Genomic DNA, 18,816 nt, shown 5'->3' on the forward strand with positions numbered 1-18,816 from the left:
AGTAGACTGTAGACTGTGATCCGTTTGTCCTTCAGTTTTAACACAGACAGAGAAGCAGAGAACGATTATAAGTCCTTTTGTTATATCAAATTTGGGTGTTTCAGGCAACAGCTACAGAGTCAGTGTTCATCTTAAGTTCATCTTTTTGACAGCAGATGGCGCAAAAAGACTCTTACTAAGACGTTCACAACTTAAAGTAGCTCTCAGTGCCGCCTTCACCTTCAGGGCAGATCCTGGATCAGTGGAGTACTATTACCCATTGGACTCCTCCTCCATTCTAGCCTGGCGTTTCCACATTACTTTAGCTTAAGTATAGTGCACCTCTTGACAGGATCCACCTGAAGTGGGCAGAAATAGTGCTTGTTCACCTTAAGTGTGATACAATCGGGTTTCCAACATGTATGACATAGCGTTGCGAATTATAAATGTCAAAATTGTATTATAACGCACTATAAAATAATAATCGGGCGAATAATCACTCGAATAATTATTTGGCAGTAATTCTGCTTTGTATCCTTATTCTTTTCGTTGTAACTAAAATCATTGCCATCGTTGTTATAGTCTGCCACTGCTACTACTCCTAACCCCACTACCACCACCACCAGTAGCCTACTACTACCATTAATACTAGGCCTACTAGTAGTATTGTTTTTTATTTAATATTAGTAGTAGGTTCGTACACCATAGCCTGGTAGTGGTCTTACAAATAATAGTATCAGGCTTTTGGTGATAGTAGTAGCACCAGCAGTAACAATGTCGATCTTATTTATTTGGTTAGTCATTCAAATAGGCTAACATTTAATTTATTGCTAAATTGTTTCAATATTTGTTTGAAATATTAAAAGCAATGACCATTGTTGTTAAATGTGACAGCAGTAGCAGCGAATAACAAACATGTGCAAAGCAGCCTGGTGCATCAAATGTATGCCACTGTCGTAAAGCCATAACAGTGACTTTTGTACAGTCAGCCCGCTCATTCTGCCCGCAGTGATGGGGAACAGAGGAACGCGGAAGCAAGCGGACTTTATTCCGTCTGTCAGTCTCCACCTTTAACAGGACGCTTGGTCCACACATACACACACACACACACATACACACACACACACACACACACACACACACACACACACACACATACGCGCACGCACACACACACACACACACACACACACACACACACACACACACACACACACACATTCATGCACTTATTCTAACCCCCGCTATTACCACTGCAGCAAGTCAGACAGACCCCATTAAAGGTATGGGGGAATCTCTGATTATTTCTATGTGCGTGTCATCGTGAGGGGGTGTGGGGTGGTAGAGAAAGTGAGAGAGTGAGAGAGAGTTCAGACCTCCACTCCTCACATGAATGCACTCGGTTTACAGGGATCAGCGAGCGAACATGCTGTGGAAACTGGTGGAAAATGTCAAGTATGAAGATATATATGAGGTAATGTGCTCGTTTGCGTGGACAATCTGGCGCGCCTGCGTCTTTATGCTGCTGGTTCACCTTATATTCACGCCAAAATAGCATATCAGGGCTTTTATGAACATTGTGGTTCAGCTTTCCGTGGATGAGGCTGAGAACACAAGTTACAATATATGAGGAAGAGCGTCAGATTCTGAGAATGTTGCGCCGACACGCATTAGGGCAATATGGTAACCTTTTCACAGGGCAAGTCTTTTCTTCGGATAAGGGTTATTTAAATGCAATTATTTTGGATGGGGGGATTTGTGAGGTATAGCATCTGTGTTGAGTGAGCTTATTGTTATTGTTATTTAAGGATTTTAAAAAAAGCATAGGAATCCTGCACATTTTGAACATTGAAATAATGTGCATATGGCTACAATCCGTTATAAATCCGATCCTTCTGTCAATAACCAGATTAAATGTAAAATGATCTCATCCTTAAATTAGTTTTGCGTTATTTTTTTTAATCTTTGAATTCAACCAGTTATTCGTATATTATGCAAAAAGCCATTGTTTTGTAGAAAAAGCTTGTTCGTTCAAATAGGGTCTCACAATTTATCTCAGTTTGCAGAATAATTTATTGTAACCGTTATGTGCATGACATTCCAACATAGATTTCCTGAGAATATTATTAGTCTGACGAAGTTTATTCTGGCTCATTTGGACCAAAGATGAGTGTGCTAAAACTAGAGACTGAAAGGAGGGTCTAATGGTTACAAAGTAGCCTACATTGAAAAGAAAATGATAAACTGGCGTGTAAAGAGGACTGCATTACAACAAATAAGACTTCTCCGGATGGGGCTCGAGCACAAAAGAGCAGAATGATGCACGTGTGGGAGAACGAGCGGCTTGTCAGAGTTCTAGAGGTCTCTTTTCAAAGGGCCCTTTAGTTCATCCTCGCGGGAAGCCGCCTTCACGAGCTCCACATGGCTTTTCTCTCATAGCCGCATGCAGGTAATTAAACGTCCTGACCCCGGCGCGTGAAATCTCTGACAATGCGCGCTGTTTTATAGAAAAGAGCTGATTAAATGCATCTAAAGACAACGGTCGTGGCTTGGATAGGCAGCAGGCCTGGGCGAAAGGCACAGCAGGTCGTTTCGCATTTTTGCCTGGGAATTGCATTCTGCAGAACAGTTTTTCTCAGCTAATAAATAAACTAAAATGGGCTGTTTGAGTGAACTGTTGTGTGTTGGGTTCGGGTCTGCCTAAGCACCATTTAGATTGAGCTTTGTGGTTTTTCATCAGTGCTACTTTCTCTATGTTTGGAGTTTCTATGTTGGAGAGAATATGTCGGTTTTTGACTTGGTCTGTGTTTTGGTGTTGAAATGTGCTTGAATGAGTTATGTGTGATTGTGTCTGTGTGTATGCGTGCGCGCGCGTGTTGTGGCCATCGCCGTTACTGTTGTTGTGATGCCGACGGTCTTGTGATGACTGAGTGTACCCTCGCCTTATGCACCAGGCCCAGTTTCAGCTGCTCGCCGAACGGCTGACTGTGGAGTTTGTTTGTTCTGACGAAAGAAACGGATAGGGCCACAGAACAATAGCACAGAAACAGACAACAGGGAACGTCAAAAGGCCAAGCCTGGCCAGGACACCCCAAGCTGCGAGACGTAGGATACAAGAGAGAGAGAGAGGGAGAGAGTGGTCTGGACGAGGTGAGCTTAGTACGGAAAAAAGAACTGCTCAGTTCAACGCAAAAAAAGAGCACCTCCGAGCACCTCCGCGTGTTTTCCTGTTGACTGGAGTCCTCCTCCTCCTCTTCCTCCTCCTCTTCTATTTCTCCGCTGACTGAACGTCACTTACACCAGCAGGAAGCACGAGCGCCGACTGCGCCTTCACGCGCCGCTGCCCCTCCGTGCTTTAAGTATTCCTGCAATATTAGGAGTCATGAATAACAATTATTCCGGGGAGGTATAGTGAGGCAAAGACACGGCGCGCGCACACTCACTCACTCTGGCAACGGAGGAAGAGGACTGATTCGGTAGGCTCAAGCCGATATCTGCCAGGATTGTCGCTGCAGAAAGTGATTATTTAATGAATGCTGTTTTCATGAAGTTATTACTTTCCGTAACTATGAGGAGCTAAAAGCGAGGAACGGGATTCTCCAACGATTTTCTGACCGATCTCAGCAGCCTGAGCGTGTGCCTGTTTGTTTGTGCGTGTGTGCATGTGTGTTTTCTGGCTGAACAGAACCCCTCGCACAGATGTTAGTCCATACGTACTCAGCAACGGTGAGTCGCGAAGCACTCTCGCTTTTCGTTTGGAAAGAAATATTTTAAAAGTTTGTCTTAGAAGAACGCGGTGTGATTCCACTGAATGTTTCGAGTCGTTTGATTTGGACAGGGGCCAGCGAGAGCCTCTTTGACAAAGACACCCTAAACATTGCTTTGAGCGATTTGTACCAACATGGATTTGTCATCTTTCTGCTTTTAGTATCTAATGAGATTTTCAAAAATGTTAACAAAGAAAACTCTATATCGTTAATAAGTTAAGTATAATAACGGAGCAACTTGGACAAATAATTCAATATGACTTTTTATGACTTTTTTAAATGTCTTTCACTTTGACAGTTGTTTAGGATATCTAAACAAATATTTGCTACACTGGGTTTAATTTGTGTATAGATGTTTTTTGCTTTTACTCTTATGCGTCGTTGACACAAAATTGCCTCAGTAAAACATATCCTATTTGTCAAGTCAAATTTGTAGCCAGTATTTTTTTCTTGGTGGTGTGACACTGTTTTCTTTCTCGTCTGAAGGACCGTCACGACGGTGTGTCGAGCCACAGCTCCAGACTGTCCCAGCTGGGCTCGGTGTCGCAGGGACCCTACTCCAGCGCGCCCCCGTTGTCTCACACTCCCTCCTCGGACTTCCAGCCACCTTATTTCCCGCCGCCCTACCAGCCCCTTCCGTACCACCAGAGTCAGGACCCGTACTCGCACGTGAATGACCCGTACTCACTCAACGCGCTGCACCAGCCTCAGCAGCACCCATGGGGCTCGCGCCAGCGGCAGGAGGTGGGCGGGGAAAGCGGCTCACTCTTACCCCAGCCTCGCGCCTCCCTGCCGCAACTCTCCGGGCTCGACCATCGGCGGGACTACTCGTCGGTGCGGCGGCCGGATGTGCTGCTCCACTCCGCGCACCATGGCCTCGAGGCCGGGATGGGAGACAGCCTGTCGCTGCACGGGCTCGCGCATGGAATGGAGGACGTGCAGGTGAGTCATTAGTTCGCAATCTCGTGCCTTCAGGGAGTTTTGGCGAGGCTTTTGAAGTAAACAGAAATGTGAATGTTTTCTCTTCTGTGAACTGAATACAAAACTATGTCTGGATGTTATGAGGTTCCATACTCCATTCCAACAGTCAATTTTTAACGAAATAATAACTGTTAATTCTGCTAGAGGGACTCGAAATGCTTTGGCATAGTTAAACTGGAGTTTTATCTCAAATATTCTGTTACACTTCGTATGAGAGCAATCTACAGTCAGTGTTGAACATGAGTCATTTCCTCATATCTTCTGAAGTGTAGATGGTTAATATTTGACAGGAAGCATTAATGCATAATATCCAGTAAGAGGACAGGGAACAAATATAGGCTATTTTCCTTTAAAACTATTTCTGACATTTCGAAATTTGGGACGTGATTTGCTTTACAAATAAAGTTAGAAATTTACATTTGTGTATGAACCAATGAATATTGATAATGAAAAAAAAATGAATTTATTTTAAACACAACTTCGTTCAGCTTAGGAGAATATTACTTAGGCCTACTTCTAACATGAAAAGGAAAAATATATTCGGTCGACTGAAAGTCTAAGTAATGCTGAAAGAATGAAGACTGAAAACTTAGTGGAAGATATATGTTATCCTTATTTTTTGTATTACGCCGGCGGGCTTATAGGCTACCCTCTGCCCTAGAAACTAATTCCATTTAATGTGGGCAGTTTTGACGGCAACATCCGGTCAGTGACATTTGGTGTTAGGTATCTTTTTAGTATTTTTTATTTTTTTACTCTACGTTAGAAAAAAAAATGATCAAGGATTTAACACATATAGTGGCCCTTATGTCACAGTTTTCTGGGGTCAACGTTTACTGCGTGATGAACGCTTTTTTTCCTTTTTGTCTTAGTTATTATAGAGGACACAGCCCCTGACATTATTTTTCTGTTAACATTGCTTTTTTTCTACATTAGTTGTAAACACATCACATTGTATAAATGCAGGCGCTATGCATGACACTCAACACAGGGCTATTTTTACTGAAATGAGTAGCCTATTTTGCAAGGTCTGTGTTTTAAATGGTCCCATTAAAGAATATTTTGGCTATAGAAAAAAATATATAACCGATTTCCTCCCATGTTAACGCGTTGCGTTATTGTCACAAGTAGTGATGATAGCTTTTATTAGTTTAGTTAAATATTTGATTTAGATTAGATTTGTTCCTGCATGTGTTTCGTGATAGCTATTCAGTTTAGAGATGTGTCAGAGAAGAGATGTATTATATTTTATTTTGTGTGAACAGCATGAAAGCAATCGCTTTGCGTAAATCGGTTTCGATTTAACGAGTCCTGCAGAGGCCAAGGGCTGTAGCGTTACAATATTCCATGTAGAACTGAAACTTATGTCTGCGAGTTGTCATACAGTTATTCACACTTCAGTTAACGTACTCTATATGCATGAATCTCACTAGGTATGTGGGCTGGCCGACATTTCAGTATCGCAGGAGAATTGCTCGCCTGGAACTGTCACAATGAGCGCTCTGTTGGTGCAGATGGTGGCCGCTCCAATGCTCTCACATAACGGAAGTACTATATCTCACTGTCGCTTAACCTTTTCACAGACTATCGAGGATGCCAACCACAGTGGGATGAATTTACTGGACCAATCTGTCATTAAGAAAGGTAAAGAAATATAAGGAGGCATGCACAGTTGCACAAATAAACATATAAACACTTAGTAGGACCGTGGTGTAAAATATTTCTGGTCTACTTCATCAGTTTCACCTCAGATGTACCAACGTATAGTGGGCATCATGACCGGCACAGGTGAGGGTGTCAAAAGTGCGCGTGCGCCAACGTGAACATTAGGTAGCTCATTTGATATGCAGATGATGTCATGCATATTTCAGGCTCGAACTCTTCAGTGGCCTGTCATCAGGTTTACAATTGCAGCCTTAACACACAATAAACATACGTTACAGCACCCAGTTACTCCAATGAAGGTATACTTTTTTTATCGTTGAACATTCAACATTTTTGCTTTGGCAAACACTCCAGCGACTTTTCAATTAAACCTACCCAGGCTGTTATTTTTTTAATTTGTGTAAGAGGATAAAGTAGGCTATAACTTCTGTTCTTTTTTACCTCTTTCAAACAAGTTTTGAGGAGATGTTTCTGCCGGAATTTGGTACTCTAAATATTGAACTGGTTGTACACTGGTCTCAATGGCGTTCATTAACCCGAGGCATTGTTGTCAGCGTTTTATCCTGCACAAAGCCACAGTGAATAGACTAGAACCCACAAAAAAGGAATTATTTTCAGTTATTAATTGAGTTATCCGGGTTGGTCTGTGCGCAAAAATAACATTAGTCCAAGGCAAACGATAAACGATTATCTCATTGTCGAATATTTACATGTCAAATCGTGAGAGAGAAAGTTAGCTTCTACTCGCGAGGCTGTAATAGCTTGAGCAGCGCTCCCTGGGCTCGTGTTAATATTTTTGCAGTATGAGGGACTTGAAGCGGTAATTTAGTAAAGCGACACGCGGCGTTCCCAGAGGACGGAGTTTAAGTGGCCATTGTGATGGATGGCTTTTCACGTGGGGATCTCGTGAGCTCGTTTAGAGCTCATTTTGGGCATTATACCCCGTCGAGCGCTGTCTCCGCAGGCTCGAGCTTGTTTCCCCATTAGCGCCAGTATTAGGGCACACATTATCTGATGTTCGGCACGTGGGTAATGACGGGAGGCTTGCAGAACTGTCAAAGGGTGGTTAATGTGATTTGAAGGCTCGAGTCAATCAACAATCGATAATGTAATGATGAGAACGTCGCACGCCATTAACAATTCAGAAGTTTGTAAGGCGTAGCTACGCAGATCCTGGGGACATAGACATTTAGAGGAGGCCCTGGGCCAAAGGTTAAAGCAATGAAGATGCAGATTGTAAACTGAGTAAACCAATCATGGCTGTGAAGGGACAAAAGACACACACACACACGCACGCACGCATACGCAAACAACCACACACACATGTTCTAACGTTTTAGCGTATTTTGAGTCATTCAATAACACAAGAGTGTGCCATTTACAGTGCTCTTTATGTCGGGATCTGTGTGTGTCCGCAACAGATTATATGATCCAACGACTCACTTACGCGCCAACGGCTGTCTCAATGGTTTTGGCACTTGAATATTGTTTTTAGTGAATTTACCGCTATTTTCATAATATTATACTCAATAATTGCATAAATCAATAAACGCACACAGCAATAAACATCAGCCTGTTTCCTTTAAGGTATAAACCACGTTGTATGGACCAAATGTTGTTTTATAACAATTAAATATGGATAAGCATAAATGATTATCCACCTCTCGCTGTTCATTTCATAACTGTTCATATAGACCACAATTTATAGCATGGCTCAGCTGTAGGACCTATGCAATGTAGTAGCTAACACTTTAATGAATTCCTCAACTATAGCATATCCTCTCTCGCGCGCAGTTCCAGTTCCGCACAAGAGCGTGGCGTCTCTGATGATGAGCAAGGATGGCCTTATCGGTGGCTTGAACCTCAACGTCAACGAGGTATTCTGCTCTGTACCGGGACGCCTGTCGCTACTCAGCTCAACCTCGAAGTACAAGGTGACCGTGGGCGAGGTCCAGCGGCGCCTCTCCCCGCCCGAGTGCCTCAATGCTTCGCTGCTGGGCGGCGTGCTCCGTAGGTGAGGCTGCCGCTCCACAGAGGAGATGACATCACACCTAGATTTGAGCACTAAAACATCATTATTAAGGCCTAATCTTGCTGACAACGAATGATTTACTATTCTACAAAATCTATTTTTCAAAGCCTTGATTTATATCCGCAATATCAGAGAGCTTACACTTGCAGATTGTGCAGGCTTTGGAAGTGAAAAAGTAATTTTTTGAATTGTGTGTTCCCAGAGCTAAGTCAAAAAATGGAGGCAGATCACTCAGAGAAAAGCTGGAGAAAATCGGCCTGAATTTACCTGCTGGAAGACGCAAAGCTGCGAATGTCACTTTATTGACGTCGTTAGTTGAAGGTAGGAGTTCACCTGACCTGACAACGCTGAACAAGCACCCTGTCCCCAGTAGCCTACATCTTGAATCTTTACATTTTTAGACTAGACAAATTGGCTGGACGAAGTAAGCAGGTGATGTATTGATTTAGACTACAAAAGGCATACGAATTGTAGGTTCTTAGGAAATTAGCAAAACGTGTTTCACTCCATTAAAATGGCTGCAGTTGTTGAGGAATTTGGATTTTCTCCAGTGTTGGCAAAAACCTAGTTATAAACATAATATTTTCTGGGGTAGACAAATACATCCTCATGTGGCTGTCTGATGTTTGGGTCTTAATTTTATTTTAAATTGTAATCCAGCCGATGTAATTATTTGTAGCTTGTTACAAATAAAAGTAAAGCAATTATTTCCTTCTGTATTACAGGGGAAGCAGTTCATTTAGCACGGGACTTCGGCTACATCTGTGAAACGGAGTTTCCCACCAAAGCCGTATCTGAATACCTGAATAGACAACACACCGATCCCAACGAGCTCCACTCGCGGAAGAACATGCTTCTGGCTACAAAGTACGTATCCGGCAAAGAATACATTATTTTAACCTGCAAAACAATATGAGGTGAATTATAGCTTTGTGTGTTGGAAACACATTGTTTGATAAATGAAAGTCCGGAATGGATGGCTCAAGGTTCCTGTTGTAATGAAACGTGATCCTATTGGTTATGCGGAGTGCTACCGATTTTTTTCACATCCCGCTCTTTCGCTCTCTAATGAGCCGCGCGGAGCCGGGGAAATGCACTGCCTTATCCTTCTGAGCCTGGCATCGAGCGAGAAACTCATTATATTTAAGTGAAATGTTTCAAGTCTAAAAGTGCCAGCTTTACCCTTGAAGTTTCGCCTAGGGTCATCACCCTCCCCCTCTGCCTTCTCCCCCTTTCACAGTCTGTCTGTCAGAGTCCCGTCATACCAACCCGCCCTCCCCCCGTCCACACGCGCCTCGGGCTCCTCTGACGTTCTGTCGCTGTGGAATGAGAGCGCGAGAGAATGGCTCCAGCTCCAGACCGGACAACAAGTCTGTTGTGGTTCTGAGCATTCGATAGAAAATGTGGGTCAAGATCTGACAAGCCCAGACAACCGCAGATGTTCTGGAGCGACGCAACAATATTGGCAACATGAGGCATTTGTGCATGTCACGAACGACCTTTACACAAATCTGCGAGTACAGGGCGTTTTTTTTATTATTTAGAAACGACATAGTTTGAAAAATATAACATAGAACAGGAGTTGTCAGCCTAGCCTTGTTTTTTTTTTTTTTTTTTTTTTTACTATTTAGTGAAATGTGAGCAGATGTGGCGTTTTGATGGAAAACATGAGCTATCTCAGCTGCTCAATTAATCAACTCTAAATTGATTTAACCTAAGAGGTTAATTATTTTCCTTGATTGGTGGTGTTAGATGTTTAGTGGACACGATAGCATCTCAATTGTCTGTTTCCTTGGGAAAAAGCTGACTGTGATGTCGGTGCTTTAATTATTTGCAGACAGTCTGAAAAAAAGAGAGGGGTCAAAGCGCACGTAGGGCTTCGGGGGTCGTTTTTGAGGCTGCATACTTTTTTGGGGTGGGGGCAGATGTAAAACGATTTGGGAGTTTCTCCCTGTATCAAATTCCACCACCAACATAGTACATGCATATGCATGAGAGTCTCTCTCTTGAATTGGAGTTCTCTCTCCCTCTTTTTCTGTTGGTCTCGTTCGCTCTCTCTGGTAGAGGAAGGGAATCAACAGCGCTGACAGACACAGACAGAAAGAGCGAGACTCCCAGTAGACCGCTTCACTCTCAGTATGAGTTAATCATGTGATGGCTTCATTGCTTTCTGACTGGATTTACACACTGGAATGTCTTCACTCCACCTCTCACTTGACTTGACAGAGCATAGTACCTCAGATTCACAGCTTCACTTGAAACACTGCATTAGTAAAGGTTTCAGTAGAATTATGTCTAAACAAAACATTTCAGTTGTTTTTTGTCAATGCTCCATCATACTCAGTAGAAATGGTTTGTAGGTTTTGGTGTGCGATAGTGTTATCTCTGTTGAAATGGGTTGATAGACATGGAGAGAGGTGCGTGCCCAGGTCATGCCATTCCACAGTCATTGTGACAGGCGGTTCTTAGCAGTGGCGACCCCACCTGTACGCAAAATACGCACACTGCGTACCCTAGCAGTGGCTCGGGGCAGGCTGACAGTTTTGTTATGATTAGTAGCATATTGAAGACAGAAGTGTACTTGAAGGAGAATTGGCGGAAGCGGAATGTATTAGAGTGAAAGCAAGTCGACATTTTTTAAATACAAAAACAAGAAAGCAATGTAGTTTGATTTAACTTTTTAACGCACAATATCAAGCAGGCGGTGGAGCCTAAACTTAGCCGTCACTTAGTTACCAAAGTGATGCTCAGTTTGGACTTGGCAGATGTGGAACTAGAACTCGAGCTGGCGCAACACAACACTGGGGAGACAGTGGCCATGTACCGAAACATACCCAATGTAATTAAGTTTCTACTGACCATGCCTGTCTCGACTGCTTCGGCAGAAAGGTCATTCAGCAGCAGGAGATGTTTAAGTACATACCTGAGGAACAGTATGACAGAGACATTGGCTCTTATAACAGGACTGGCTATAATGAGTATCGATAAAGACTTTGAAACGATACGGAGACGCTGAGTTTCAGTCTTTTTAAGCGTGTAAAACCATGGTTGGGTTACTGTTGGTACTCCTGGGTTAGTGCCCAAGACACGCATTTAAGTATTTATCTAACCGGCATTAAGGCCTTTCAAGATGCGTGGATGCTAGACCTACGTCATTGGGTCGACTGCTAGCAAGTAAGCTAGTTTGCTTCTGAGTGATTTAAAACAGGAAGACAACGTTTACTCTAAACAAGGGCAACATTAGAGGTAGTTCATGTTTTGGCTGGAGCAGTGATTTGAACTACCACAAAGTAGGCTAAGTTATATAATAAAATAATGTTCCAATCAACCGATTTCTTTTCAAACGTGGCCTGTTTTGCAGTGCAACCTTTGTCACACTGTCCCATGTAATTTACGTCAATAGATGGTATCTCTACAGTTACTGAAAATTGCTGCTATTAAGGTTGATTTTCAACATTTGTGACACAACTATTTTAGTTTTGGAACACATATCCATCAAGCGTTTAGCAATTGTGTCTCTTGCTTACCTTGATCGTGACACTGTTGAAAGCTATTGTTAGCCACATAAAAATGAAGGGCCCTCTTATATAGCTATCAGTAATAGAACAGTATCCTTTGAAATGCCTGTAATGATAAAAAAGGTGCAATCATTGTCATGTTCTTTATGGTAATGTTTGGCAGTTCACTGCAGTTTTTGGAGATGTCTGTTTTAAAGTCTGGGCTCCTAAATGTGCCTGGGATTGGTCCCTGATGGATGACTAGCAGTAAATTGTTTATCAAATGGGCAAAAGATGGTATTATAGAAAAATGTAGTAACAGTAAAGTGTAATTGTTCACACCTTTGCAAGTTGTCAGTAAATTGTAGAGTGTGCTGCAGACATTTCATATAGACAATTTCACATATGACTTTTAACTTAATTACTCGTAAAGGGAAAATATGCTCATTATATCTTTATTGCTATCGTGTCAAGAGAGTAGTTTCCCACTAATAACTTGTCACTGCTACCATCTCAGAGAGGTCATTTATATTACATTGCTCAGCTAGTTTAAAACAACAAAATCCCTGCTTACCATTTATACCTTACTTAATATATGGGAATGAGATTATCCAGCATATTTCATATTGAAAAATATTATTAGTGATTCTGTTCGCCCTCCGGTGTTTTCTAATTTCTCGTCGCAAACAGCACACTAAAGCCAGGGTGATATCACTAATGCACTGCTCTGGATTGTATAATCAATTTTTCTTTCAATTATGAACTCATTCAAAAACACAGCACAACAAAATGCTGCTGAAACCTTCACAACTGTAAAAACAAAAATGTAAACATCCCTTAATGTTTTGCTGTGCTTTCATTTAAACCACAAGACCTGTCTGGTCCCAAATGGATCATGCAATGATGGGGGTTAATGTCAAAGGGATATCAAAACCAAGCTCGCATGCTTTCACAGCTGTCTCTGACACCTACTTTCAGGACCACGGTTAGCTCCCCCGCCGTGTTAATAGCATTGACAAAGTGTATTGACCTGGAACATCCAAACAACTAGCTGCAGAATACAAAGAACTGCAAAACATGGCTTTGCTGCTTTAACACAATGGGAATGTAATTCAATATAAATGTCTGAGTTTTTTTTTCTTTCACTTTAACCCTGTGAATATGATGTGAATACGAGGATATTGATCCATTGACCTTAAGAGTCAATGACGTCCTAACTATTGCCTGGCTTATTGTCCTTGGAGGCACTATTAAAAGCATTTCTTTCTAAATGCATGTGATGTTTATTATGTTTGGATTTGTTCAGAATAGAACACCAGGATCACAGTTAAGACATAGTGGACACATGTACATCACACACCTTAAATCATGTGTATGTAATTATGGTAATTTGTGGGATACTTGAGACCTGAGTTGATACAAACTGATAAATATCAGGAAGAATGAAGAAGTGCTGTTTGTTGAATGATTTGTTCATTTTATAGGATGCTGAGGTGAACATAATCACAATCTGGTTGATAATATTTATTAGCATAGCCTAGCGGAGGTTATTCACGGATGCCATATACAGTAGTGTGCTTATGGGGATGGTTCCTGGCAGGCAGATACAGCAGACGTTCCTATGTGAAAAAATATAAGGCTATATCGTGTTTGGGGTTTTGGCTTGTCAAGTCAGTGCAATTCTGAAACTGAAAGTAGAGATATGATGTTCACATGTATGGTTTTGTGAGAAGATACATTTTAATGTTAAAGTAGATGGCCTCAAGTTTAGTTTCCACTCACTGTAGTTGGTGTCAATGCCTTGTGTCCTTACATGCAACTATATTTTACACATTCCATGAAAGGTTTAGTCTTTTTTTGAGAAATATCACCAAAATACACATTAGCTCACATAAACAGATTTTGTGGTACTGACCTTCATCTCAACTTCTATAACTTGCTGAGAATGGCAGTTGCTTTTCTCTTTCGTTTGATATTTATTTCTTATTTCCTTGAGGTTTGACTTTTAACAAACCAGCCTGTTGAATTTCATACAGGCTGCTTTTGTATGTGTTTTCAGTATTGCGTACCTTTCAGTGTATCCCTGGTTACTGATACTACTTGAATCCCTATTTTTTTAAATAAATAATTGAAAGACTAATACTGACAAATAACAACCAACTTGTAAGGGATGAAATGTGTATAGTTTCAAATCAGCTGTCTTTCACTTTAACTCGCTTGACGTTCATGGACATGGACAAGACTTACCAAGAAGTGGTCCACTATGAGGGTTAATCTCACAATAAACCTAGTGTGAAATGTTATCTCATGTTCTAGATGAGGATTATATCAGTGTTATAGTATGCCTAACTCTCTCTTCTTCTCTCTTTCTACTGTAGGCAGCTCTGTAAGGAGTTCACCGACCTCCTGTCCCAGGACCGGACACCGTTGGGCAACTCCCGGCCGAGCCCCATCCTGGAGCCAGGCATCCAGAGCTGCCTGTCCCACTTTAGCCTCATCACGCACGGCTTCGGCTCGCCAGCCATCTGCGCCGCCCTCACCAGCCTCCAGAACTACTTGAGCGAGGCGCTCAAAGGACTGGACAAGATGTTCCTCAACAACCCTGCAGCCAATCGCCACGGAGGAGGCGGAGCCGGCGGCGACAGCATCTCCAAAAGTGGGGACAAAGAGGAGAAGCAGCGGAAATAGGAGATTTACAAAAAAAAAAAAGGAAATAAGAGAAAGAAGGGAAAACAAGAAAATCAGAAGAGAAACAAGTGGATGAAATGAAGAATGTGAGGCATGACACAGAGAGAGAGAGAGAGAGAGAGAGTGTATGTGTGAAAGAGAGCGGCTTACACAAACCACTCAGATGTTTTAAAAGTCCTTTATGCTCTTAGCTTTATGATTGCATTTATGTTGTGTGGATGATGTTGATGTTGATGATCATGATAGTGGTGGTAGTGAAGGAAAAACTGTGGGAGAAGATGTCGGGAGCCCAGATGATGGAATACCGCAAATGGATTTGAGAGAGTATTATTGGACTGACACCACAGTGCTACTGCTCACAGAGACAGAGATTAATATTTCACAACTACAAGTTTGTGTGTATGTGTGTGTTTGTGTGTGGGGGGTGGGGTGGGGTGGGGGGTGGACTGTCTCCATCAGGTTTGGACTAACAGAAGTGTTGAAATCTGGCTGAAGAAAGACACCTCAGAATACTACTCACACACACACACACACACACACACAGGGAGAGAGAGAGAGAGAGAGAGCGAGAGAGAGAACATGAATAGTTGATAGCAGAGCAATGATGCATGCTTTTCATGGCAACAGTCAGACCCACTGACTCAAAAAGGGTTGACTCACATACACTCATGTACATCAGTGTGTGTCTGCTTTGGGTGAAGATGAAACTTTATATGCCCCAAATGTTAATACTGATTAATTTTGAGCCTTGCCGTCTTTATGGAGTCGTGTTAAATGGTGTCGGGGGGATAATGATTCCGAACCAGCGAGAGACTTTAACTAAAGTTGTTACAGCAGAAGCGGTGACTGGGTCAAAGAGAGAGATAGAGGGCGGAGAGCGGGACATGATGTTGTGGGAATGCTGTCAAAGAGAACCCGAATAGGACATCGAACCAGGGTGCGTGGCGTCCCATATCCACCGTCATATCGGTCTAACGGAGTCACGTACAGCAGAACAAGCGCGCAAGTGGAAAACTACGTCACTTCACTTGTCAATACAATTACAAAGAACGCCTGTTACAGCCACGCGCTTTTTGGGGGGATGAGGGAGCAACCTACACGATCAAATCAATCATAGGACCGAAACATGCCTGAGTCATCACTTCCATTGCACAGAGGAGAACTAAATATAAAAGGGGGTACTCTAATTATTATTTTCCTTTTTAGGCCCCGTTAAACGTTCTCGACCCGAGTTAAAGATTAGCCAGAACAGCGTTTGCATTTGGATGCATTTAGAAGAATGTGGTTTCAAAAATAAATCTTATTGGACCAAACCGAGTCCAATTTATCTTATACATCTTCCCATTAAATGATTTTATAAACGGAAACTACGTAGTTTGTTTGGAGCCTCTCAATTCTAACTGACAGCGCCGTTGGGTTCGTTTAGGAGCACTATTGCACATGGTTGAAGTACACATTCTATAGGTAGTGTGTGTTTCACAAATAATTTATTTAAAAAGTTCTAATACTTTCTTTACAGGGTGAGTTGTGCAACTAAAGGGATGGCCGATACATCCGCATGGCAAATTCTTTGACAGGCTTTTTTTTTTTTTGAGTAATAAAAGAAGATTGACACTGACGCGTATCCTGAGAATGAACGCAATTGGGGGTCACGTCAGACAAGACATTTTGAACTTTACCTGCCACTTGATGAAGTGTACTCTCATGAAGCGATGAGATGTACACGCGGGCGCGCTCCACCGACACGACTCAAAACTCCCTCTGGGCGCTCGGAAGAGAGCGCCCTGTTCGGAGGGGAGGATGAACAGGAAGAGGCGAACTTGTTATCTTCTGTCTGGGGTCGCGCCTCTCTGCTGCACGGGAGGCGAATTCCCAGCGCAACCTGATCCTCGTTTGCTTGATGTGAAGTTGAAGGGAGGGGGACTACTTATATTTATGTTTGTATATATTTATTTATGCATAATTTAATGGGAGTTTGTACATAAGAACTTCTGTGACTGTACTTTTGTGCGTGGGTGAACGCTTGGTTTAGGTAGCATCTCGTATTTTTTCTGTTTCTTAAACAAGCTGTCATGGTGATGGGTAGAAGTTGGTTTTGTCCAGTGAATTCATTTATATCAAAAAAGAATAAATCTTGTGTTTTATTGTAGATCTGTTTCTCTTTTGTAGTTCCTATAGCCTAGGTAGCATTTTCTTGCACGCATGCATTCACACAAACACACCACAATTTGATGGCTATTGGTGGATATGGCCATCAGTTTGTCTGATTTTGACAGACAATTACAGTCTCAGTCTCAGAAGTAGCACATTTTACAATTCTCGGATTTTCTTTTTCAATAGTAAGATCAACAACAACAACAACAATAATAATAATAATTAATAAGAAGAATAAATCTATTGAAAATCAAAAAAGAATTTCAATTTACTTATGACATAACGCTAAACTTCTGATACTCAATGGCACGACAGTCAATTGGGTGTATTAACCTGCAACAAAAAAATAAGCTGTCCTCAAAATATAGTGTAATGTTTGACCTTAATTAAAACACAAGTCCTTGTACATTGCGTAATTTAGACGTTTAATAGAGCGCTAAATATGGGAACAGAGTGATTTTCACAACCGTTTCCATTTTACACGTTCTCAAACATATGGCTGAGGATTACAGCCATTATCAACACATGACAGCACGCAGCTTCCGTTACACACGCGCACCTCGGAGCTCTGTATTCTAGACCTAATAAAAATCTCATCTGGATCTGACATTTTCCCCCTGTTAAAACAGAACTGCTACAACCGATATTATTCAGTCATAAAATGTTACAACACATGATAAAGAATATTTGTTAAAAATAAAAATGATTCTATATTTTTACACAACCAAGGTGAAATCTGGGTCCTCAGAAGCAATTAAAGGTAATGTTAGTGACACTTTTATTCCTGGATTGTGGAAAGGAAATTTAGAGGTATTCCATACAATGTTTTGAAAAGCTGCATTCCCACTTTTTGGTGGAAAGCTAAAATACTTGTTTCCTCCCATTTACAAAGTTAGAAGTCATTATTCTATAGAAATGTTTAGAATCGAATGTCAATTGTTACTCTATATTGTACACGTATTCTGACTGTGGTAGCCTAGTTTCCCATTGAGAATTTCCCCGGCGCCCGCACCCCAAGAGGCTCTCTGCGGCCTCTTTATTAGCTCGTGCTTTTCCCCGTGCACCGGCCCTCTGAATGAAAGCTCGCGCTGGTGTATTTAATGCAGGGAGAGCGAGCGCGTGGCCTGCGGGTTCCGTCGCGTGACTCATCAAGCAGAAAGTATTGTGACCCAGGTGCAGCACCCGCATGTCCGCGAGGGACGGCATCTCCGGGAGAGTCAGAGATTTCACTGCGGCAACAAAAGACAAGATTCGCCCTCTATTACGCACCCCTCACCCCACCCCAAAATAAAAACACAACAGAGCGTCAGAAATGCTCCCTTCAGCATTTGAAGGCACGGTGCCGACAAGACACAACAAACAACACAATATATGTAAGTCTTATATAAATAATACCATTGCCACTCGAAAGAATACATATTTACTGTGTATAAATGCCTTCGGACAACTGATACAAGATAATAAACAATAAGCATCGTTATAATATGAATGCTGAGCTATATGGTTTTCTAGCAGGAAAGGATCGCATCTGCATTCTTTTTGATGGAAAATGTTCTGCTGTCTGCGGTGCTCTTTCGCGATTGACAGGTCTTGGCTCATGTAAGAGATGAATTGAGCTGAGAGGAAAGGAGAGGAGAGGAGATCTGCTTTTTAGGTCTGCTATTCTCCTTGAGGAGAGGCCTATAACTTCCCGCCATGTCTGAGAGCAACGAGATCACAAAATGTCACGCTCGCTTCTCTGATGGCCAAAACATTAATCCACCGACATCACCCCTATTAAAATGTGGAAACGGTATTTTCATCACTTTAATTTGACGCTTTAACTGACGAGCCAATCCGGACCAAAGTCATTTGGGAAGAACGGATTAAAGGGCGAACAGAATGGGACAAATCTCTCTCAAACGGACTGAACCGGAATGACAGCGATTCTGCGGGTGGAACCACCCGACTTAAAGATTTTCTTGGCCTCCATAATCTTCTCCCCAGTGAGGAATGAGCTCGATTCTTTTCTCGGTCGCTCACTCCTCCAACACACACACACACCCACACAATA

The 18,816-nt window shown here is 42.1% G+C and overlaps 1 protein-coding gene across 1 annotated transcript; it reads left to right on the plus strand.

Moving 5' to 3' along the window:
- Positions 1–1,372: 1,372 nt before the first annotated feature.
- tfap2b (transcription factor AP-2 beta) lies at positions 1,373–14,609 on the plus strand (the record flags this gene model as incomplete). Its single annotated transcript, XM_080833679.1, has 7 exons — positions 1,373–1,453; positions 4,233–4,688; positions 6,311–6,371; positions 8,187–8,406; positions 8,627–8,745; positions 9,150–9,291; positions 14,300–14,609. The coding sequence occupies 7 exons, from the start codon at positions 1,373–1,375 to the stop codon at positions 14,607–14,609; spliced, it is 1,389 nt and encodes a 462-aa protein (XP_080689805.1).
- Positions 14,610–18,816: the final 4,207 nt, after the last annotated feature.

Source organism: Sprattus sprattus (genome assembly GCF_963457725.1).
Source record: "Sprattus sprattus genome assembly, chromosome: 2".
In the NCBI taxonomy this organism is placed as follows: domain Eukaryota; kingdom Metazoa; phylum Chordata; class Actinopteri; order Clupeiformes; family Clupeidae; genus Sprattus; species Sprattus sprattus.